Source organism: Eriocheir sinensis, unplaced genomic scaffold, assembly GCF_024679095.1.
Source record: "Eriocheir sinensis breed Jianghai 21 unplaced genomic scaffold, ASM2467909v1 Scaffold12, whole genome shotgun sequence".
Lineage (NCBI taxonomy): Eukaryota > Metazoa > Arthropoda > Malacostraca > Decapoda > Varunidae > Eriocheir > Eriocheir sinensis.
In genome coordinates, this window is record NW_026110518.1 from 1,203,459 (window position 1) to 1,228,124 (window position 24,666).

General features: G+C 45.2%; 1 protein-coding gene across 6 annotated transcripts in view; it reads right to left on the reverse strand.

The window, feature by feature from the left end:
- Window positions 1-1,158: 1,158 nt before the first annotated feature.
- The window catches only part of LOC126989514 (uncharacterized), a 32,004-nt gene continuing 8,496 nt past the window's right edge, over window positions 1,159-24,666 (reverse strand). Inside the window, exons 3-8 of one of the 6 annotated variants that reach the window (XR_007743400.1) lie at window positions 20,543-20,697; window positions 16,602-16,819; window positions 15,955-16,108; window positions 14,427-14,588; window positions 11,705-11,802; window positions 2,720-3,889 (exon numbers count right to left, since the gene is read on the reverse strand). Coding sequence is in view for 1 of the 6 variants with exons in the window: in XM_050848091.1 (XP_050704048.1) it covers window positions 3,460-3,889; window positions 11,705-11,802; window positions 20,543-20,697 (683 nt within the window). In the remaining 5 variants the exon portion in view is untranslated. Of the gene's footprint in view, window positions 2,543-2,719; window positions 3,890-11,704; window positions 11,803-14,426; window positions 14,589-15,954; window positions 16,109-16,601; window positions 16,820-20,542; window positions 20,698-24,666 lie in introns of those variants that run through there. The other 5 variants (XR_007743401.1, XR_007743399.1, XR_007743403.1 and 2 more) reach the window with 5 other exon arrangements.

A 24,666-nucleotide genomic window follows, 5' to 3' on the forward strand; every position in this document is an offset into this window, starting at 1 on the left:
AACTATTTCCAAAGGCATAAAAGGAGATCAGTCAGGCTCTAAAGGGTGGTATTTTAAGTTCTTGTTACAGAAGAAGGGTCAAACTACCACCAGGGCCATGAAACTACCCCTGGAAATGCCTCCTACAACTCATACGAAAGCCTTGTTGAATCTGTGTGCTTGGGCGCCGAAATGTTACAAAAATATGATGGTTAGTCTTGTATGAAAATGGAGAAGGGATGAGATGTAATTTTTATGAGAGAATACGAGTGGCATGGAAGTGTTGGATAGAAATGATTTAATCGCGATGGAAGGGAGGAGGCAACTAAGAGGACACAGTAAGAAATTGAGAAAGGGGACTTGTTGAAAGACATGCAGTTTTCCATAGAGGAGTGTGGATACATGGAATGGACTAAGCAAAGACCTTGTTGAGGCGGGCAGTGACCAGAAAATGAAGAAAAAGCTAGACAAATATAGATTGGGAGACAGGACTGACCATGCTTGAGCTGAGGCCCTGTATACTGCAAATAGGTACACACACACACACACACACACATACTTTATTTCATATTTGTTTCAGCTGTTCTTCGTGTGAGTCAGAACTTGAGTCCACGCCACCACTAAAGTGTTTTCTCTATTGCAAGTGTCACAGCCTAACTAACATTCCTGAGAGCCACAAGCTACACCTTTCTTTCTTATTTTACTTTTCTTCTTTGTCTTTTCTTAGCACCAGTGTTGTGAAGGGCAGTGTGATGGGATGTTCTCTTTCTCCTTCCTTCTTCATCTCTCACACTTCCTTCCACCCCCGTCAAGTTGAAGGGACCGCCTTTTCATCGCCTCCCCTCAATGTTGTCTGTTTGTCTGTATATCATGTATGTTTTCCGCCGTGACAAAAGTCCGAGTATACAAAAGGTCGCGCGCACTGTTTCGCTGTGAGCTCATTATACATGTTTTTGCCATTCTAAAAATACTAGTGCTTTATGGGACCAGATGGCTCCATGACAGTGTTTGGCTGGGAGGGAGGGAGAGGAAGAAGTGTTTGTAAGAGTGGAGAGACAGGAAAAAGTAATGGTGAAGGCGACTGTTTCCACTAGTGCTTTATGGGACCAGATGGCTCCATGACAGTGTTTGGCTGGGAGGGAGGGAGAGGGAGGGAGAAGTGTTTGTAAGAGTGGAAGGAAAGAGTAATGGTGAAGGCGACTGTTTCCTTTGTGTGTCATAATTTGAGCACATGCCAGCACTGTGAAGGAGAGTAAGTGTAATTCCTATTGTAACTGTCACAGCATAAAATTCACAAGGCACAGATTTCTTTCTCTTTCCTTTTTCCTCTTCTTCCTTCTTTCCTCTTGTCCTTGTCCGCTTTTATCGCCCGGTTTGTGGTAGCAGTAATGGTAGTTCTTTCCTCTTTCCTACATAATCTCCATGCAGTTTTTCCATGCTGCATGGTTCTTTTTCCTTTCTTGCCAGCTTTGGCTGGAGGGATGGGGGGTGGGGAGGAGCCTTCGCCTTTGCTGTCCTTCATCTTCCACCTTTGATTAGATAGTTAGTGTAGCTTGCCACAAACAGCCTCGTAAGGACCAGCAGGTCTGCTGTTGTTTGTTCTTCATTTGTATTACTTTGTGTTCTCCTTCAGCAGTGCCACCATTCTGTAGATTAGTAAGTGCTTCTTCTTGTTGTAATTGACTGTCTGTTCTCTCCCCTCAAGGTCCTGCCATTACTTTGCCTTCCTTCAGCTTCTTCACAGCCCAAAATCACAAGGCACAGATTTCTTTCTCTTTTATTTTTCCTCTTCCTTCTTCTCCTTCAGCAGTGCCACCATTCTGTAGGTTAGTAAGTGCTTCTTCTTGTTGTAATTGACTGACTGTTCTCTTCCCTCCATTACTTTGTCTTCCTCCAGCTTCTTCACAGCCCAAAATCACAAGGTACATATTTTTCCATTCTTCCTCTTCCTTCTTATTCTTCAGCAGTGCCACCATTATAAGGACTATTAAGTGCTTCTTGTCGTAACTGTCCATTCCCTTTCCTTCCGTCTCTTCATGTGTCTCTTTTTCTGTGTTTCCTCTCTTCCATTGTAGCTGCAGATTTCTTTCTCTTTCCTTTTTATCCTCTTCCTCCTTCTACTCCTTCACCAGTGCCACAGAATTCTTCCTCTTTTATTTTTCCTCTTCCTTCTCCTCTGCCTATAGCACCAGTAGGCTCTCTCGAGGGACCACTTGGAAGACCCCAGTCCGTTCGTGGCACAGGCGAATTTAATTTATAGTGGCTGCTGTGATGTATGACTCTGCTTGGCCCATGCTGCCCCCCGGTGCTCCTCTTGACCGAAGTCGCTGAAGTCAAGGTTGATTGAAGACCTGGGCAGCATGTGGGTAATATTCCACCACTCGCCGATGGTTAAGAATTGTCAGTGTCTTGCGGTGGGACTTGAACCTGGGTCCTTGGGGTCATGGCATCCAGGCACCGACCACTCAGCCATCGTCAGTAAGTGTTTTTCTTTGTTCAAACCTGCAGTGTCTTCCTTCTAAGTTCAACACACACAAGCCACACTACACTCCCTCTGTTCCACCTTCTTTCTCTTCCTTTCAGTAGTGCTGTCATTGTGAGGTAAGCATTTCTTCCTGTTCAAACCCTGCAGTGTGTCCCTTCTTAAGTTCAACACACAAGCCACACTACACTCCCTCTGTTTTGTCTTCTTTCTCTTCCTTCCTCTAGTGCTGTCATTGTGAGGTAAGCATTTCTTCTTGTTCAAACCCTGCAGTGTGTCCCTTCTTAAGTTCAACACACACAAGCCACACTACACTCCCTCTGTTCCACCTTCTTTCTCTTCCTTTCACTAGTGCTGTCACTGTGAGGGGTAACTAGTGTTTTCTTCTTCCTTCATGTTCCATCTGTCCCTGTTCTTCCTCTAAGGTACGGCCACTTCATCGCCTCCCTTCAACTTCTTCTTCTTCCCTCTCTTTTGGGTTTGCTTCCTGTGCTTCATCACATCAGTTCTTGAGCCAAAACTGCCATTGTGAGGGGTAACTAGTGTTTTTTTTCATATTCTATCCATCCCTGTTCCTCCTCTAAGGCACGGCAACTTCATAACCTCCCTGCAACTTCTTCTTTTTCCCTCTCCTTCGTGTTTGCTTCCTATGTTTAATCACGTCAGTACTTGAGCCAACGCTGCCATTGTGAGGGGTAACTAGTGTTTTTTTCATGTTCTACTCATCCCTGTTCTTCCTCTAAGGCACAGCAAGTTCATCGCCTCCCTTCAACTTCTTCCCTCTCCTTTGGGTTTGCTTCCTGCTTCCTCACATCAGTACTTGAGCCAACGCTGCCATTGTGAGGGGTAACTAGTGCTTTTTCATATTCTATCCATCCTTGTTCTTCCTCTAAGGTACGGCCACTTCATCGCCTCCCTTCAACTTCTCTCTCCTTCGGGTTTGTTTCCTATGTTTAATCACATCGGTATTTGAGCCAGAACCGCCATTCGTGAGGCCATTAAGTGCTTCCTCCTGCTTCTCCAGTGAACTTCCTTCCTCTTCCTCCCCAGCCTGAGACACACACACACCACACCTCTCCTCCTCTTTGTCCTTGAACCTTCACTGACACCACCATCTGAAGGCCAGTGTGTGTTTCCTCCTGGTGTGGTAATGTGGGGTCTACCTTCCCAGCCTGAGACACACACACACACCACACCTCTCCTCTTTGTGCTTGAACCCTCACTGACACCACCATCTGAAGGCCAGTGTGTGTTTCCTCCTGGTGTGACAAATCGCTGTCTTCCTTCCCAGCCTGAGACTCACACACCACACATTTCTTTTTCTTCTTTTTCCCTGCAGTGGTGTTGGTGTTGTCTGGCAGGGAGCACGGCACGGCTACAATGGTTCCGTCAGCGCACCGTTCCTTCAACTTGTACTCCTCCAAATACCTGGAAAGTGCCGAGGTGTGAGAATGTGGTTTGGTGAGGGAAAAGATTACGCCTCCCCCTCTTCCCTTTCCAACACTTTTTGTCCCCTCTTATCTCTCTTTCCCTTTCCTCTTCCTTCCTCCTTTATTTTCTACTCTTCCTTTTCCTTCGCTTTCCTTTCCATCACTTTTCATCCACTTCTCTCTCTTTCCCTTCCTTTTCCTTCCTCCCCCTCCCTTCCCTTCTCTCTCTCTCATCCCATCCCTTCTCTCTCTCTCTCTCTCTCTCTCTCTCTCTCTCTCTCTCTCTCTCTCTCTCTCTCTCTCTCTCTCTCTCTATCTCTCTCTCTCTCTCCTCTCTCTTCCTTCTCTCTCTTCCCCTTCCTCTTCCTTCCTTTCCTTCCCTTCCCTTTCAATCACCCTCTCTCTCTCTCTCTCTCGTCCCCTTCCTCCCTTCCCTTTCTTCCTTACTCTCCCCTTACTCCCTTTCCTTTATATACTCTTGGGAGGGAGGGAAGGAATGGGGGGGAATGGAGGTGGCCAAAGTCTCCTATCACTGTGGCGCTGTCAGTGGCGTCGGGGGGTGGTTGGTGCCCGGGGGCAAAGTCTATTATGGCGCCCCCAAAGGGGTGAAGAGCTCTTTTCATTTGAGTGTACTAATCTTGGCAGGAAATGTTTGCCTTTATTATTTCAGATATACTGTGTTGAAAACAAAGCATTCTAATTTGCATAATAATATTCTGGGATGATAGAACACAAACCGAATTCGCTAACTAAAATAGTTTATTTTATTAATAATAGATATAATTAATTAATTATTAGCCCTCATAAATAAATTCCAAAATGTTGAAAAGATAAATAAGATGTAGACTATAGTAAGGCATCACAGCAACCAGTAACTCTTAATAACCAGAGACAAATGGCAAATTAAACAGATATGACTAAAATAGGAGATAAACTTTAGTAAAAACAGGGGCTAAGAAAATCATGAAAATGTACAAATTGTTGCCAGTATAGAAGTTAATATTAGAAAAAAATGTATTTTGTGGTAAAGACTGAATAGTTATAATGCCTGGAAAGAAATCTGATAAGAACAAAGATGAATTAGTTCACTAATTATAAACCTTACTTTTCTTTAGAGAATGTTTTAGCATGTGGCAAACTAATGAACACAAAAAGATTAAAGTGCTGGATGCTTTGGGTCAACAATATGCAAGGAAATAAAACGGTATAAAGCTTTAAAGGGAAAAGGTAATTAGACAGATATTGATAACAGAAAACCAAACCAAAGAAAAGGGTTGACAATGAATTGAAGGATATCAAGTACTGATGCACGACACAATGTATTTATCTTTCTAGCTTTTACAGCTGAAAATTTATCTACCACGTCATCAAAGTTTATTTTGTCTGCGATCTCTTGCTCTACACTTAGTAGAGTTAAGGCCGACAACCTTTCTTGCCCCATAGACGTTCAAAGGTACGACAAGATAAGTTTCAATTTACTAAATGATCGCTCACAACTAGCAATTAATACTGCAATGGTCAGCAGTATCTAAGGCCAACCCGAGGGTTTGGGAAAACACTTTCATCCCCATATTGTACAACGACACAAAGTAATTCCTGTGTGTTAGTGATCAGAACATCATCTCATGTCTTAAGCAGCATTCTGCAATCTACAGTTTCACTGAACAGTTCCAAGCCATCTAAGTCAGTGTCACAGAAACTTGCCACATCAATGCACCTTTCTGTGATGTATGCTTCATTGGTTGTAGATAGCAACTCCTTAATATCCAAAAGAAAGCCAAACTTTGAATCCAAGCTAAGCAATCTGATGAACCGTTCGCCCATTTCATTATGCATTCTGTCAATAGTACCTTTTAGCAGACGTTGCATCTCATTTTCTGCTGAGAGGTCTGCATCATCACCAGTTTCACCAGGCAATTTTTTCTTCACTCTACGTCGTCTGTCAATTCTTACATCCCAAGCATGACAGAGCTCCTTTGCTTTTTTGATAGATGTCTGGCAGATTTCCTGCCAATTAGCAAGGAAATAAACTTGCAACGCCTGGATATCTTGTGCTGCCTCATGGAAATTCATTTTTGGATCCTGCAGTCGCTTCTGGACTCTGTCAATCTTGGTAAGTAAAATGTTCCAGAAACTTAGTGCAGCAAAGAAATCAAATGTCAAAATTCTGCTGCTCAACAGCTGTGTTGCTTCACTTCTGGTATCTGTTGTCTCCTTCAAATCACTTCCGATGGTCTCTAAAAGTTGGACCAAATCCCCCACATTTTCATGTATGGGTCGAACTAGATCAGCTGCATCAGCGTGTTTCAGATTCAGCTTTCACAGATATAGGCAAATTCTTCTTCAGTGTCTCCCATCGATAGGTCGACCTTGAAAAGAAAACATACACTGCCTGCACAGTTCCAGAAAATGTGACCATCACCACCTCATGACTAGCGGAATGAACCCCAGCCAGATTTAATGAGTGGTTGTCACAGTTCACATATATTGCTTTAGGGTTCACTGTAACAAGTCTTTGTTGTACTCCTTATTTGTGTCCAGACATGACAGCAGCATTGTCATAACACTGAGAACGAGAGTCTTCAAAAGGCAAGTGATCTTTCTCCAGCTGCTGCATTGTTACATTTACAGTACTTGCTGCATCCTTTTGGTGTACTTGGATAAATCCAAGGAAACTTTCTTTCACACAAACTGTTTTTTCTTCCTAGTTTATCTCTGCATATCTTATGATCTCTGACATTTGTTCCCTGTGTGCAGCATCCGGAGTTGAATCAAGCATTATACCGTAGTGCTCAGCTCTTCGGATGTCACCCAGTAAAGTGCTTCCAGCAGTAGATGCAATAATCTGGATGAATTCATTTTGGACTTCAGCAGACAAATATGAAGGGGACCTTGGATTTTGACAGACATAGTCCAGATGGTTTTTCATGGCAGGATCAAACTCTGCAATTAGTTTTAAAAGGCCTCTGAAATTTCCAATATTATTTTCATCTGTTTCAGTGCAGGTTATATTCTCTCTGTGACCTCTCAGTGCTAAATTTTGTTTGGACAGATATCTAATACAGTGCAGAATTATCTTGAGGGTTTGTCGCCACTATTCCTTCTCTGTGGCAATGTGCTCTTGAAGCTGTTTGTCAATTAGTCCTTCCTTTTCAACAAGGCGCCTTTCCATTTCTTTCCATCTTGTGAAAGAATCACGATGTCTCTGACTATTTTCATGTGCAATGATTTTTTCTGGCTTTTTCCAGCTCCTAAAACCTCCCTCTAGCTCTAGGGAAGAACAGTGGCTGGCAGTCTCTGTCGAGGGAAACAGAAACACGAGAAGCAAAACACTGCACTTTTGACAGCTGAATAGACTAACCAAGACCAAAGCACTTCTCCTTTTCCTTTGCCAAGGTGTTTTTGAACCATGCTGTAGTCACTGACCGCTTGTTTTTAACTGCAAACGCCCCGGACATATACTGGAAAAAACTTGAGCCTCTCATTAAAATTTCTGTCTGCAATGCATCTGATATAGTCACTTTCCTAGAGATGTCAAATTTGAGAAATCCAACATTATGTTGACAGGTATTTTTGCTCCAAGGATAAGAACAGGACGAGGGTGTGTTTCCCAGGGGCAGGGGTGGGCCATATATCAGACAGGATTGAGGCGTGTATGGCAAGCGAGGGATCGAACCCCATTGTCTTTCTCAGCTGTGGCGGAAACGACGTTTCTCGTGTGCCAAGCGAGGACCTTTTCAGGCGTTTTAGAGAATTGTTAGGCAGGATACGTGACGCTGGTGGGTCACCAGTAGTGTGTGGAGTCCTGCCAAGGAGGGGCGTTGGCGATGGATGGCTGTCCAGGGCGATAGCAGTGAACAGCAGACTTGCTGAGCACTGCGAGCGCAATGGGTGGCTGTTCGTCGACAATTGGGACCTCTTCTTTGGCAACGACGCCCTCTACGCCCGTGACGGGATACACTTGACGTTCAAGGGTGTTGAGGCTCTCTCAGACTCCCTTGAGCGAGCACTTGGTACCCTGGGGGATTTTTTAGTATAGGCGAGGGGGGGAGGAGTAATGGGAGCAATGGGAGGAGTAATGGGAGGGGACATCTAGCTCATAATATAACCAGGCAGCTTAGAAGTAATTCTAGAGGAGTAACAGAGGACGGGCTAAGAATCTTCTATACTAACAGCAGGAGCCTCAGAAACAAGATAGACTTACTAAGGGGTGAAGCTTGTTCAGAAAATTTTGACATAATAGTGATCACTGAGACATGGATAGACTTTGCTAATAGAAATTTTAGGTCAGAATTTGAAATAACGGGTTATCAGATGTTTCACAAAGACAGAAGGGGCAGAAGGGAGGTGGAGTTGCGCTATATGTTAAAGACTCACTTAAATGTTTAGTTAACAACTCAGTCAAAACTAACATGGATTCAGAATCAGTTTGGGTGGACGTTTACAAAGGGAAAGAAAAACTAACTCTAGGAGTTATATACAGGCCACCCAACCTTAACAGGCAGGACACGAGTATATTACTACAGGAGATTGGCAGGGAGAGTATGAGTAGAAAAGTCTGCGTAATGGGGACTTTAATTATAGGAATATAGACTGGGAAGATCTAGTGGGTGACCTGGAAGCCGAGGACTTTCTTGAAGTTATACAAGATAATTTCCTTAAGCAGGTAGTTACTGAGCCTACCAGAGGAGATAACATATTAGACTTAGTCCTAACCAATAATGGGAACTTGCTACGTGAGTTGGAGGTGGGCGGAGAGTTAGGAAATAGTGATCACAGAACGGTTCGTTTTAGGTTAGACTGGGCGGTAACCCGCGATCCAAACCCAGTGTTAGTGCCAGATTTTAGAAGAGCAAACTACGAGGGGCTTCGAAGACATCTTGAAGGGGTAAACTGGGATAATTTAGGGATTCATGAGGGCCAGAACTGCGGATTGGAGAGCCAGGAGAACCAGGTAGAAATGTCTTACAATAATTTAGTTAGAGTAATAGTAGAGGGGCAAGAACAGCATATACCACAGCGAACACTTAGAAAAGAAAACAATGATCCTAAGTGGATGACTCGTGGACTAAAACACGAGATTGGGTTAAAGAAGGGAATTTATCAGAAAATAAAGAATGGGGTACGTCGAACTATCTAGATTAGTTAAGAAAAACACCAGGATAGCAAAAAAGAACTATGAGATCAAAGTAGCAAATGAGGCGAAAAGTAATCCTAAGGGCTTCTTTCAGATGTCTAGAACAAAAACACGGGAGAAAATTGGACCGCTGAAATCAAACACAGGGGAGCTAGTAGAAAATTACGAAAATATGAGCACATTGTTGAACGACTACTTCCTTTCAGTATTCACACAGGAGGATCGAACGACTATACCGGAAAGAGTTCAGGTGTACGAGGGCGGGGATGGCGATAAATTGAGGGATATAATAATTACCAGGCAAGTAGTTCAGGATGAGATAGATAAGCTTAAGAAGAACAAGTCGCCAGGTCCTGACGGGATATTTCCGAGGGTATTAAAGGAGCTAGGTGATATAATCAGAGACCACTATCCGACATCTTTAAGATGTCGGTAAATACTGGCTATGTGCCGAGCCTATGGAAAGTAGCTAATGTGACGCCGATTTTTAAAAAGGTGGACAGGTCAGTTGCTTCAAACTATCGCCCAATTAGCTTAACATCGGTTATAGGGAAGATGCTGGAGTCCATAATAGCCAGGAACATTCGGGAGCATTTAGAGAAACATAGCTTAATTCACGACTCGCAGCATGGGTTCACAAAAGGTAGGTCATGCCTCACCAATCTCTTGTCCTTCTACAATAAAGTATTTGAGGCGGTTGACAGAGATGAAAATTATGATGTAATCTATCTTGATTTTAGTAAAGCGTTTGACAAAGTTCCTCACCAACGACTGTTGCTTAAATTACAGGCTCACGGAGTGAGGGTAAAGTTTTGAACTGGGTCAAGGCGTGGCTTAGCAATAGGAAGCAAAGAGTGCAAATCAATGGTAAAAGATCTGACTGGGGATGTGTTACGAGTGGGGTCCCAAGGTTCGGTATTAGGTCCACTTTTGTTTATTATTTATATCAATGACTTAGACACAGGAATTAGTAGTGATGTTAGTAAATTTGCAGATGATACCAAGATCGGTAGAGTAATTGAGTCGGATCAGGACGCTAGTATTCTCCAAGGTGAACTCAACAGATTATATGACTGGGCGGATAAATGGCAGATGGAGTTCAATGTAGGGAAGTGCAGTATTCTGAGTGTAGGTAGGAACAACCCTCACATAACTATTGCTTAAATGACACTCTCATAAGTAGGTCTAGGTGCGAGAGGATTTAGGGGTCTTAGTGAGCTCTGATCTCCGTCCAAGGGCACAATGCATTCAAGCTAGAAATCGAGCTAATAGGGTACTGGGATTTATTTCAGGAGCGTAAGCAACAGAAGCCCAAGTCTTCCTCAAACTATATTTAGCATTAGTTAGACCTCATCTTGACTATGCGGTTCAGTTCTGGTCACCCTACTATAGAATGGATATCAAAATGTTAGAATCGGTGCAGAGGAGGATGACTAAGATGATTCAGGGGTTGAGAAACTTGCCATACGAGGAAAGACTCAAACAGTTAAACTTGCATTCTCTAGAAAGGCGAAGGGTGCGTGGAGACATGATCGAGGTTTATAAATGGATGAAGGGCTTTAATAAGGGAGACATTCATAAGGTTTTGTTGGTAAGAGAACCGGGTAGGACACGAAGTAACGGGTTTAAACTGGATAAATTCAGATTCAACAGGGACATAGGCAAAAATTGGTTTACTAACACGGTGGTGGATGAGTGGAATAGGCTTAGCAGTCATGTGGTGAGTGCCAATACAATTGTCACATTCAAAAATAGACTAGATAAATTCATGGACAGCGATATTAGGTGGGGTTAGATACACGGGAGCTTAGGGTCAAAGGAGCTGCCTCGTACAGGCCTACCGGCCTCTTGCAGACTCCTGCGTTCTTATGTTCTTATGTTCTTATAACGTATAGTATTTTCTTCATTGCCACACCCAATTCGTCCTGTTGGATCACACCTGACGGTACTTCCACTTGGGAGGAAACTGAAGATTTTTGCTTGTTTGTCTTAGGAGGAGGAGGAGGAGGAGGAGTGTGTGTGTGTGTGTGTGTGTGTGTGTGTGTGTGTGTGTGTGTGTGTGTGTCTGTGTGTATGTGTGTGTGTGTGTGTGTGTGTGTGTGTCTGTGTGTGTCTGTGTCTGTGTGTGTGTGTGTGTGTGTGTGTGTGTGTGTGTGTGTGTGTGTGTGTGTGTCTGTGTGTGTGTGTGTGTGTGTGTGTGTCTGTGTGTGTCTGTGTCTGTGTGTGTGTGTGTGTGTGTGTGTGTGTGTGTGTGTGTGTGTGTGTCTGTGTGTGTGTGTGTGTGTGTCTGTGTGTGTGTGTGTGTGTGTGTGTGTGTGTCTGTGTGTGTGTGTGTGTGTGTGTGTGTGTGTGTGTGTGTGTGTGTGTGTGTCTGTGTCTGTGTGTGTCTGTGTCTGTGTGTGTGTGTGTGTGTGTGTGTGTGTGTGTGTGTGTGTGTGTGTGTGTGTGTGTGTGTGTGTTCTCCTTGATCCATTGCATAAGTGTTGTCCATTGCCTATCCTCAGCAGCTATTTCCCCATGCAGGTATAATAAAGAGTTTCATAGAGTTTCACCTTCCTCTGATGTCCACTCCTCCCAACATGCCTCTTTGCAATTGAAAACCCCATCATGGTTAGATTGTCACTCCCACTTAACAATGTGTGTGTGTGTGTGTGTGTGTGTGTCCCTGCTACTCACCTGACGTTCTTGGGGTGTGGCCTGGGGTGCACCGCCTGCCCGGACAGAATCCACTCTGAGGGCACCGCCACAGCCCTGCACTGCGCCTTCAGCCTCTCCTGTGGGGTGCACAATCAGGGTCAGCCTCACCACCAGCATGACAAGCTTGTAATGGTGCACAGCATGCTAATTTTTCAAGTCTTATTTTAAGAAAGAAAGGACATCTTCAGTGCCGGCAAATATGATTCATCTCTAAGATAATGATGACAAGAGGAGCGAGGAACTACCAAATAGTCACACCTTGGTTTACGAGTGCCTTACTTTATGAGCGTTTTGATTTATGAGCAAAAGATAATCACAATAAATGTCTTGGTTTACGAGCGGTGACTTGGCGTACGAGCATCCTGTTCGTACAAGTCGAGACGTGAGCGTGGGTTCCTGTTGTTCGCAGCAAGACAAGAGCGCTCAGAGCGGAAAACAATGGGAATAGGGTCTCAAGCTGGTATCACACTTGACCTTTTTCCTCCAGCCGTGTTGGTGGTAGGCGCAACAGGCAGCTACAGCTTTAAGCCGTTATCTGGCGATCAAGAAATACCCCAACACGAGCAAGACTTACCCAAATCTTGAGAAATCCTTGCGTTTCTTGTTCTCGTGTGTCAGATTTTCAAGAAGTCCCCCAATTCTTGGCAAGAATCGCGGGTGTGGCACAAGCCGCGGCGGGGCTGGCGACACAGGTAAACACACCGCACCGCACCTCCTTAGGCCAAAGGCGATGACCATTTCCTGAGATTCTTACGGGTAACCCTGCCAGGTGGGGGTGCATACAGATTCACGATGCTACTGTTGTGTTACTGCTGCACCACAGACCATTTGAAAGCATCACTGTAGGTATGAAAACATCATCGTCATCAGTAGAAACAAGAAAGTGAAGCGATGCCATCGGTCAGTATTTTGTTGAGAAAAGGACGTCTTGAAAAATTCCGTCGCGTGCAGTGACGCAAAGTAGCTAGAGAAAGGTTCCTAATGAACTGGAGATCTCATAACTTTGACTAAACCAATGCGTATGTCCTTGATGAGTGACAAAATGAGAAATTGTGTTGGTTCATCTAGTTATATGGACAAGAAAGAGCGCTCTGGTGGATCACAGGGGGGATGGAAAACAGTCTCAAGGAAGGGGGGTAACTCTTGATTACCAGATGACGTGCGTCACACACGACCAAGATCGGCTGCCCATATCCACAACGTAAACAAACCAGTCGCCCTGTATTCACATCTTCTTCTTTGGACCTGTAACACTTTGTATCGCTTCTTAGGTCCTCCTCCTCTCGGTCCACTCTTCACGGCATCGTTTGCAAAAGTAAGAGCTGTTGTGGCTTGTGCTGCTGCCACTCAAACTATAAGCTTGTCGCTATAGTTTATTGGAAGGAAGAAGCCGTTGTGGGTACGATCATGGCTTCAGAGACGGGAGGACAGGAGTATTTACCCAAACCAACAACTCACTTCCGGTTGACCGTACAGGCAACCACGGTTCCTTCTTGCTCCAAGGGCTGGAGGAAAACGTCCAGTGTGACACCGCCTTAGTCCACTTTGCACACTCTCAAGGGTAGCACCGCGCGCTCCTGTCCGCGTACGTTTGTGCTCCAGTGTGCGATCTTTGTGTTTTCAGCACTGTATTATTTAGATATAATGTTATATTATTATACTATATTATAAAAAAAATATTGATTATCATTGCTAGTTGTTTGTAGAATTATCTTCATTCTGTGTAAAATAACATGTAAAATGATTTTTATGTTAATATTTTTTGGGATATGGGACACATTAATGGGATTCACATTAGTTTCAATGGGAAATTTGTTTTGTCTTACGAGTGTTTTGATTTGCGAGCAAAATTCCAGAACGAATTAGACTCATAAACCAAGGCATGACTGTAGAGGCAAAAGATATTGTTTACTGCACTGGAAGTTGTTTTTAGAAATGATAGGAATGTTTGTACTATAAAAAATGATCAGTGGGTTTATCATGCCGATTAACTCAGATGGCGGCAGTATTAGAAGAAAAGCTCCCCAAAATGAATGGTCTATATATAGTCACTGCCGACCTTAGGACCGCAGCACAAGTATAGTTACACCACATAAGGGGTGTTTTAACTATTGTTTATATATAGATTCAATCGCAATCTGGAAGTGTTGTTTTATTTCTGCCTCACAAAACTGACTGGCTGAATACTGAACAGAAAGTCTAATGTGATCCTGGGGTTTGATCTTCACACCAATGCAATTTTTATGGCATCTTCTTTGTTCCTGTAGCCGTCTGAAGGTTAAGCTGATTTTGTAACACAGGCTCACTAAATGGAAGGCTTGCTGCTTACACTGTCACCCGAGTGTGTCTCCCAGATGACGTGCTGGCAGCAGGCAACCCACACTGCCACCAGGATAGAACACACAGTAATGGATTTAAATTAGAAAAGTATAGAATTAGGAGGGAAATAGGCAGGCCTTGGTTTAGTAATAGGGTGATGGGGGAATGGAATAGACTCAGCAATCACATACTAGTGAGTGCAGGGATGACAGCTTGTTTTATGAGTTGACTTGATAGCTACATGGACGAGGATGACAGGTGGCAGTGGGGGGAATCTGGAGCTGCCCTGTGTAGGCCATTCAGCCTCTTGCAGTCTCCCTATGTTCTTATGCTCTTATGTTCTTCTTATAAATGTCACACAAAATCTACAGGGCGTGGCTACCTGTTATTCAGTGCCCTGTTATTCATCGCTTCACTCTCTCATCAGCAGTTGTTTGTGGAAGAAGAAGAAGTCCCCGTTCTTTCAGCGCTGTCTGCTTGCTCTTCATAATTCTATCATAACAGCCGGCCAGCCAGAGGTAGGCACCAACACACCACTTGGTCACTGGAGAACATGGAAACAGTTAGGAGCAGAAGTGTGGGTGAGTAAAAGTGTGGGGCGGGGCCAGGGTGGGGAAGGGGCAACATGGGGCGAGGCCAGTTTGGGGCAGGGCCAGTGTGGGGAGGGGCCAGGGTGGGATAGGGCCAGGGTGGGGTGAGCAGCATGCACTAAGGGTCAGGTTCTTGTCCTCATCAATCCCTTGCTTCAACATTCCCACATTACTTTGACCATAGCACCATATGCTCAATTTTCCTTGTTTCTGCATGTCAGTAAATGTATATCTAGTAATCAGTAATTCTCTTCCCTCCCAACAGTTCACACCCAGTAAATACCATTGAAATAACATTAAAATAACCTTTATTTACCATGATATCCATTTAGCATCAATTCCTTTGGTATGTGCTCTCTTATTCTGTGGCTCTGGGTGCAAGATGCTGTCCTTAACCCGTCCGCTGCGATTGACACGGATTTGGCCTTCCCTGGTAGCCTGGTAACATATAGTCCCAGGTCTTTCTCTGGCTCTGTGGTGGATAGTGGGGTGTTTCCCATGTGGTATTGGTGTGCTGGATATCCCTTCCCTGGTAGCCTGGTAACATATAGTCCCAGGTCTTTCTCTGGCTCTGTGGTGGATAGTGGGGTGTTTCCAATGTGGTATTGGTGTGCTGAATATCCCCTCCCAAGGTGCAGGACTGTACAGTGTTCTTCACTGAATTGTAGCAGCCACTTTTTGTTCCATTCCTGTAGCTTGGTGAGGTCTTCTGGTAGGAAGTTCATAGTCAAGGGGTTAAAACTGGTCTGCCAGATTGGAACACAGCGATTCCCCAACAGCTGTACAATTAGATGGTCTTGAGACTGGGCTTCACTCTCCCTCCCCCCCCCCACAACTTCGTCCCGTCCTCCCTCCCTCTGTCCCTTCTTCCTGACCTCACTCTCTCCCTGTACTGTAGCCTCCATTTTGTGCATTTCATTTTAAAAACCTCCTTATAATGTTGAACTTAAATCTTGCGTTGGTCTTTAGGTAACAGCCTGTGATGAGGGTGGTCACACTCTCCTACTCTGCGGCTTTGGTGCTGGCGTGCTCCAGCCACTGACTGACTAACCAACAAGGAGGCTTTTCTGTTCTCTCCATCTCGACAGCCGTTCATTTTCACACCACAATTTAATTCTTAGGAGTGGGTTTTCTGCTCCTCATCTCCTCTACCTTGACAGTTGTTCATTTTGATTTAGCACACAACCCATTTTTCCCTTTTTTTACGTCCTGACCTTAGCACCGGTGGGCTTTTTTAGGGGGCGTGGTGCAGGCAAGTGTTTATAGTGGCGCCATCTGTTCTTGGCTCATGCTGCCCCCCGGAGCTCATACTTGACTCACTTGGACAGTTCCTCTAGAGTCCGGGTTGATGGGTGGTCTTCAGGACAACATGTGGGTAGTCGTAGGCCACTCGGCGGTGACTGGAAAATCCCAGGTGGTAGAAGCGGATTCGAACCCGCATCGTCCACGCTAAGCACTCAGCCACCGCCAGTTCCTTTGGGAGGCATCATGTGTTAGGGGCACGGCCTCCTGTACCTGATTCTTGTGGGTGTTTTTCATGTTCATGGTACAGAAGAAGCCTTGTCAAACTATCACTAGGCTCATAACACTACCCATGGAAGTACCCACAACAACCTCTATGATAGTCTTGTCAGTCTATCACAAGGCTCATAACACTACCCATGGAAGTACAAACACAACAACCTCTACCAAAGCCTTGTCACACTATTACTGGGCTCATAACACTACCCATGGAAGTACCCACAACAACCTCTATGATAGTCTTGTCAGTCTATCACAAGGCTCATAACACTACCCATGGAAGTAAAAACACAACAACCTCTACCAAAGCCTTGTCACACTATTACTGGGCTCATAACACTACCCATGGAAGTACAAACACAACAACCTCTACCAGAGCCAAAGCTATTACTGGGCTCATAACACCACCCATGGAAACACCCACAGACACAACCCAGGACTCTCACCGCATCACAGCCGTCAAAGTAGGAGCGTCTCGGGGATTCTGTCCGGCCTGCTCCTTCTGGCTGCTGCGTGTGTGGGGTCAGTGATGCCTTGAGGGGCGAGCGGCAGGTTAGTCAGGAGGCGGAGGGGATGATGGAGGGGCTGGCCACCACCACCACCACCCACACCACTGCCATCCTTGGTCAGTCTGTGCTCCTGGTCACCCTGGTACTCCACACTCCTGTTGAAAAGGTGGACTGAAATCAACACTGTACTGGCTGGCCTTGTTCTGCTGATCAGGCTACACTGTGCAGGAATAGTGGTGCTCATACTGTCCTGTCTACATGTCTCCTCTGCTCCAATTTATCCTTAACTCCTTGACTGCGAATTCCTACAAGAAGACATCACCAAGCTACAGGAGTGGAGCAAAATGTGGCTGCTACAATGCAATGAAGAAAAATGTAAAGTCCTGCACCTTGGGAGGGGATATCCAGCACACCAATATACCACATTGGAGACACTCCACTATCGACCACAGAGGCAAAGAAAGTCTTGGGAGTATATGTTACCAGGCTACCAGTGAAGGCGACATCTGTGCCAATCTCAGCGGACGGGCTACATTTGTGGGTGTTTGTTAAGGCAAAATCCGTGCCAATCTCAGCGGACGGGTTACATTTGTGGGTGTTTGTTAAGTCTTGTGTTTCTGCACGCACCACTGCCACTTCAGTCATAAAAAAGATCTGTAATCCTTCAACAGAACACATCACTGTTTGTAGGTTTGACCACTCATGAGAGCAAATGTACCTGAAAAAAAGTAGTGTGCCTCACCAATAGCATTTAATTGGTGTCTGAAAAATGGCATTATTTAAGTGATCTTGAAATACATACCCATATAAGGGGCTGATTGCTGCCTCCATCCCAGAAACTTCACCCAGTTTTCCCATTTACAACTTTCCTAGCACCAGATTTGTTTTGCTGAAATAATAGACTTCTGACTGATTTGTCATGAGTAATATAAAACACCTTAACCCCTTGACTATGGATTCCTACAGAAGACATCACCAAGCTACAGGAATGGGACAAAAAGTGGCTGCTACAATTCAATATGAAGAAAATGTAAAGTCCTGCACCTTGGGAGGGGATATCCAGCACACCAATACCACATGGGAAACACTCCACTATCCACCACAGAGGCAGAGAAAGACCTGGGACTATATGTTACCAGGCTACCAGTGAAGGGATATCCAGCACACCAATACCACATGGGAAACACTCCACTATCCACCACAGAGGCAGAGAAAGACCTGGGACTATATGTTACCAGGCTACCAGTGAAGGGATATCCAGCACACCAATACCACATGAGAAACACTCCACTATCCACCACAGAGGCAGAGAAAGACCTGGGACTATATGTTACCAGGCTACCAGTGAAGGATATCCAGCACACCAATACCACATGAGAAACACTCCACTATCCACCACAGAGGCAGAGAAAGACCTGGGACTATATGTTACCAGGCTACAAGTGAAGGGATATCCAGCACACCAATACCACATGAGAAACACTCCACTATCCACCACAGAGGCACAGAAAGACCTGGGACTATATGTTACCAGGCTACCAGTGAAGGCCAAATCCATGACCATCACAGCGGACGGGTTAAGCTAAACTTGATAAACTGAGATTTGGAGACAGGACCCCATGTATCATGTATATCACAACTAAGTAAATACAACTAGGTATGTACACCATTTAAAACCACAGAGCAGAGAACACCTGAGCCCGACATCATTCTTTTCTTTTGTGAGTGTTTCTCGCAGAATAAGTGAGCATTTACACCTCTAACATTCTGGTCGTCATCGATGAGTCACTGTTGAGGAAAAAGTTAATGGATAAACATAATCCAGCAGAGAGGGAGAGAGGGAAGTGGAGAGGGAGAGAGGTGAGGGAGAGAAAAGAAAGTGGGGAGAGAGAGGGAAGTGGGGGGGGAGAGAGGAAGGGAGGGAGAGAGATGGAAGTGGGGAGGGAGAGAGGGAGATGGGGAAGGAAAGAAAGAAGTGGGGAGATAAAATGGAAAGTAGGGAGGGAGGGAGTGAAGTGGGGAGGGAGAGAGGGAGGAAGGGAGGGAGAGAGAGGGAAGTGGGGAGGGAGAGAGGGAACTGGGCAGGGAGAGAGGGAAGAGGGGAGGGAGAGAGAGGGAACTGGGCAGGGAGTGTGAGAGAGCGAGCTTGGGCAGTAGTAGTAGTAGTAGTAGTAGTAGTAGTAGTAGTAGTAGTATAGTGAATCCACGAGGAACTGGTGGATTGGGGGGTTTCTGCGGGGATCTCTCCTCCCGTACCACGCTGCCACATCTCTTGTCTCCAATTGTGGGATTAGAGTCAAGGTGTTAAGTGGACCACCATTACCCTCCCTTCATTTCCTCCTCCTCCTCCTCCTCCTCCTCTCTCTCTCTCTCTCTCTCTCTCTCTCTCTCTCTCTCTCTCTCTCTCTCTCTCTCTCTCTCTCTCTCTCTCTCTCTCTCTTCTCTTTTCTACTCTTCTCTTCTCTTCTCTTCTTTCTCTTCTCTTCTCTTCTCTTCTCTCTCTTCTCTCTCTCTTCTCTCTCTCTCTCTTCTCGTCTCTTCTCTTCTCTTCTCCTCTCTTCTCTCTCTCTCTCTCTCTCTCTCTCTCTCTCTCTCTCTCTCTCTCTCTCTCTCTCTCTCTCTCTCTCTCTCTTCTTCGGGGACGAGAATACAGGCTGTTTGTCGTGCACTCATGATCCAGTTTGGCGCAGACTCTTTCAACAGTTCTTTCACTAACATTAGTGGCTCTTGCTGTTCTTGCAGTTACTCTTGTGAGTGGTATGATAAATCCTCTGTTGTTTTTTCGTCTAAAAAGTACTTGTTTACATTGTAAATGAGTTCTTTCTCGCGGCTGTGCAGCCAAGGACGTGGAGAGGCAGGGAGAGGGAGGAGGGAGAGGTGAGCAGGCCACCCATGGGCCCACCAGCTGACCCTTCCATGACCTTGAGAGAAGTGACCTGGGCTCTGGATGTGTAGAATGACAACGTTGGAATACAACCCTGTCAAGCGTCGTGGTATTTATACAAAATATTTGTTATTATCTTAAAAACGAAACAATCAACGCTATATGACCTTATTGGATTATCCAATTATTCAATTAAATTCATTTAAAGGTAGTAAATAACTGGCATATGAGAGGAAGCGAGAAGTGTTGAGAGTGTGTGGCAGGGTGCAGGGGCTGAGGCTGACCCACCTCTCACCCCCATCTGCCAGTTCCTCCTGGATTGACTATAGTAGTAGAAAGTAGTATCGAAGAGTGGAGGCTGGTAGGGAGGTTGGTTGGGTGAGGTGTGGGGGTAAGGACAGAGGCAGGAGCAGGAAAGGGGATGACAGAGGAAGGGGTTGGGTTTTAAATAACAACTCTACAGCATGTCACAACCCACTGCCTCCAGAACAACAAGCCAAGCCACCAAAACTCTGTGCACCTCACCACTAAAGTTATGATTTCGTTGTGGTCTAGGAAGTCCTCAGAAGTTAGCATGCCTCTACTACACACACACACACACACACACACACACACACACACAGCCTTAGTGATGGAACACGGGCGGCTTGTGCTGGACTGAACTCTAGTGGTGAAGTACAGAGGGTTGTATTGAAGGTAAGGCATCATGACATTCTAAATCTTACTGTAGAGCGACATCACTCCAGCAATGTTATCACTTCCATCCCATAGCTTGTCCAAATCTACTTCCCTTCCTCTCCCTCTCTCTCAGCCATCCCATCTGCTACTACTACTTTTTTTTTTACAATAAAGGAAACAGCTTAGGGGCCAAAGAAAGAAAACAATAATGAAAAAAAAGCCTACCAATCACTGCTCCTATAAAAAAGTTGAGGAGTGGCCAAAAGAAATCAATTTACTATTACTACTACTACTACTACTACTACACAGCACTCACCCGTCCAGTCTTGAGGTGAGCTGCTTGGCCAGAAAGGGAGAGTGTGGATGGGGCAGCCGTGGCCACCCTCGCTGTGCTGGCCTCTGCCCTGCCTGACGATGGCCTGCCCTGTATGCCGGGGCCATGGCCATCCTTGTGCCTCAGCCCCACACACCCTGAGGAGAGGAGGGCAGTGTGTGAGGGGGAGTTGCTCACAAAGAGACTGCTGGGGGAGTGGACCGGGCCTGGCTGTTGGCTGTGTGAAGGGTACAGGCAGGAGGAGAGGGAGGGAGGGAAGGAGAAAGGTGGGGAGGGAGAGAGAGAAGTAAGGAGAGAGGGAGGGAAAAGAAGGGAGGGAGAGAAGGAAGTAAGGAGAGAGAGAAAAATAGAAGGGAGAGAGAGAGAGAGAGAGAGAGAGAGAGAGAGAGAGAGAGAGAGAGAGAGAGAGAGAGAGAGAGAGAGAGAGAGAGTTGACAATGTAATTTTTTTGTTTGTTTTAACAATAAAGGAAGGAGATCAAGGACAACAAAAAGAAAGTGTATAAAAAGCCCACTAATCGCTGTTCCTATAAAAGAGAGAAGTACAGACACAGGTTTCTGAGGCTACTGACAGCAATCTCTACTCTGTTCCCTCCTACTATCTCTATCATAAATTTCAATCCAAAGCTGGATGTTGCGCCTACGTGCGCAACGACATCACTTGCTCTCGTGCCCACGACCTTGACTCTTCTGAATTTTCCACCATCTGGCTAAGACTTCATTGTCACTCTATTACTAAATACATCTGTGCTGTTTATCTCTCACCTAACTCTACCAACTATGTAAAATTCTTTGACTATTTGAATTCTAAAGTGGAGCACATCTTGACCCACTCTACCTTCGCTGAAATCTCCATCCTAGGAGAGATTTCAATGTTCACCACCAGCTTTGGCTTTCATCCTCTTTCACTGACCATCCTGGTGAACAAGCCTACAACGACCTAGAGCAGTTGGTCCAGCACCCTACACGTATTCCCGACCGTCTTGGAGATCGGCCCAACATTCTAGACCTCTTCCTTACCTCAAACCCTTCTGCTTATTCTGTCACACTGTTCTCTCCATTGGGCTCCTCCGATCACAATCTTATTTCTGCATCCTGTCCTATCGCTCTGTACACCCCTCTGGACCCACCAAAGAGGCGATGCTTCTGGCATTTTGCTTCAGCTAGGTGGGACGACCTGAGATGTACTTTTCCATTCCCGTGGAATGATTATTGCTTCCAGGATAGAGACCCTCTGTGTGTGCTCAGCGCATCACAGAGGTGATTATCTCTCTGGAATGGGCATACATTCCTCGTTCTTTCTCTACTCCTCACGCTAAAAGCCTTGGTTTAATCATGCTTGTTCTCGTGCTGTCAATGATAGAGAGGTAGCTCACCAAAAGGTACCAGAGCCTTCAAACTAATGCTAATTATGAACTTTACATTTCTTCCCAAATCGTGCCAAATCTATTCTCCGACTAACCAAAATTCTTTCATTAATAGAAAATGTCAAAACCTTGCTTTCTCTAACTCTTCCCGTGACTTCTGGCATCTAGCCAAAACATCTCCTCCAACTTCACTTCTTCATCTTTCCCTCCACTCCTCAGTCCTGACAGCAACACTGCCGTCTCATCTATCTCTAAGGCTGAACTCTTCTCTCAAACTTTTCTAAAACTCCACTCTGGACGATTCTGGGCATATTCCTCCTACTCATCCCCCTCTGACTCCCTTTATGCCTGTTATAAAGATTCTTCAAAATGATGTTTTCTATGCCTTCTCTGGCCTCAATCCTCAGAAGGCTTATGGACCTGATGGAGTGCCTCCTATTGTCCTTAAAAACTGTGCCTCCGTGCTGTCACCCTGCCTGGTCAAACTCTTTCGCCTCTGCCTGTCAACATCTACCTTTCCTTCTTGCTGGAAGTATGCCTTCATACAGCCTGTACCTAAGAAGGTGACCATCAATCCTCAAACTACCGTCTATTGCTTTACTTTCTTGTCTATCTAAAGCTTTTGAATCAATCCTTAACGGAAGATTCAAAAGCACCTTCCACTTCTGACCTTCTATCTGATCGTCAGTATGGGTTCCGCAAGGGCGTTCTACTGGTGATCTCCTAGCCTTCTTAAATGACTCTTCGTCATCCTCTCTAATCCACTTCGTAGAAACTATTTCTATTGCGCTGGACATATCAAAGCTTTTGATAGGGTCTGGCACAAATCTTGCTTTTCTAAACTACCCTCCTACGGTTTCTATCCTCTCTGTACCTTTATCTCCAGTTTCCTTTCTGACCGTTCTATTTCTGCGTGGTAGACGGTCACTGTTCTTCCCCTAAATCTATTAACAGTGGTGTCCCACAGGGTTCTGTCCTATCTCCTCTTTTCTGTTGTTCATTGATGATCTTCTTTCAAAAACGAACTGTCCTATCCATTCCTACGCCATTGATTCCACTCTGCATTATTCAACTTCTTTAATAGAAGACCCACCCTTCAGGAACTTAACGACTCAAGGCTGGAGGCTGCAGAACGCTTAGCCTCAGACCTTACTATTATTTCCGATTGGGGCAAGAAGAACCTGGTGTCCTTCAACGCCTCAAAAACACAGTTTCTCCACCTATCCACTCGACACAATCTTCAAAACAACTATCCCCTATTCTTTGACAACACCCAGCTATCACCTTCCTCAACACTAAACATCCTCGGTCTATCCTTAACTCAAAATTTTAACTGGAAACTTCATATCTCATCTCTTACTAAATCAGCTTCCTCGAGGCTGGGCGTTCTGTACCGTCTCCGCCAGTTCTTCTCCCCTGCACGGTTGCTGTCCATATACAGGGGCCTTGTCCGCCCTCGTATGGAGTATGCATCTCACTCCACTCCACTCACACAGCTCTTCTGGACAGAGTGGAGGCTAAGGCTCTTCGTCTCATCAGCTCTCCTCCTCATACTGATAGTCTTCTACCTCTTAAATTCCGCCGCAATGTTGCCTCTCTTTCTATCTTCTATCGATATTTCCACGCTGACTGCTCTTCTGAACTTGCTAACTGCATGCCTCCCCTCCCAAGTGGCCCCGCTGCACTCTACTTTCTACTCATGCTCATAAGAACATAAGAACATAAGAACGCAGGAGTCTGCAAGAGCCGGTAGGCCTGCATGAGGCAGCTCCTGACCCCTAGCTCCGTGTATCTAACCCCACCTAATATCGCTGTCCATGAATTTATCTAGTCTATTTTGAATGTGACAATTGTATTAGCACTCACCACATGACTGCTAAGCCTATTCCACTCATCCACCACCCTGTTAGTAAACCAATTTTTTGCCTATGTCCCTGTTGAATCTGAATTTATCCAGTTTAAACCCGTTACTTCGTGTCCTACCCGGTTCTCTTACCAACAAAACCTTATGAATGTCTCCTATTAAAGCCCTTCATCCATTTATAAACCTCGATCAAGTCTCCTCACACCCTTCGGTTTTTTAGACAAAGCAAGTTTAACTGTTAAGTCTTTCCTCATTTGGCAAATTTCTTAACCCGTGAATCATCTTAGTCATCTTTCTCAGCACCGATTCTAACATTTTGATATCCATTCTATAGTAAGGTGACCAGAACTGAGCCGCATAGTCAAGATGAGGTCTAACTAATGCTAATTAAAGCCTGAGGATGACTCTGGCGCTCCTGTTGCTTACGATCCTTGAAATGAATCCCAGCACCCTGTTCGTTAAATTTCTAGCTTGAATGGATTGTGGCTTTGGACGGATAAGAGTTCATTAAGACCACTAAATCCCTCTCGCACCCAGACCTGTTTATGGGAGTGTCATTTAATCACTAGTTATGTGATGGGTTGTTACTACCAACACTCAGAATACTCCACTTCCTGATATTGAACTCCATCGGCCATGTCCCCGCCTAGTCATACAATCGGTTTAGTTCATCCTGGAGAATACTAGCGTGCTGATCCGACCTAATTGCACTACCGATCTTGGTATCATCAGGATATTTACAGACATCACTACTAATATCTGTATCTAAGTCATTGATATAAATAATAAACAAAAGTGGACCCTAATACCGAGCCTTGTGGGACCCCACTCGTAACACATCCCCAGTCAGATCTTTTACCATTGATTTGCACTCTT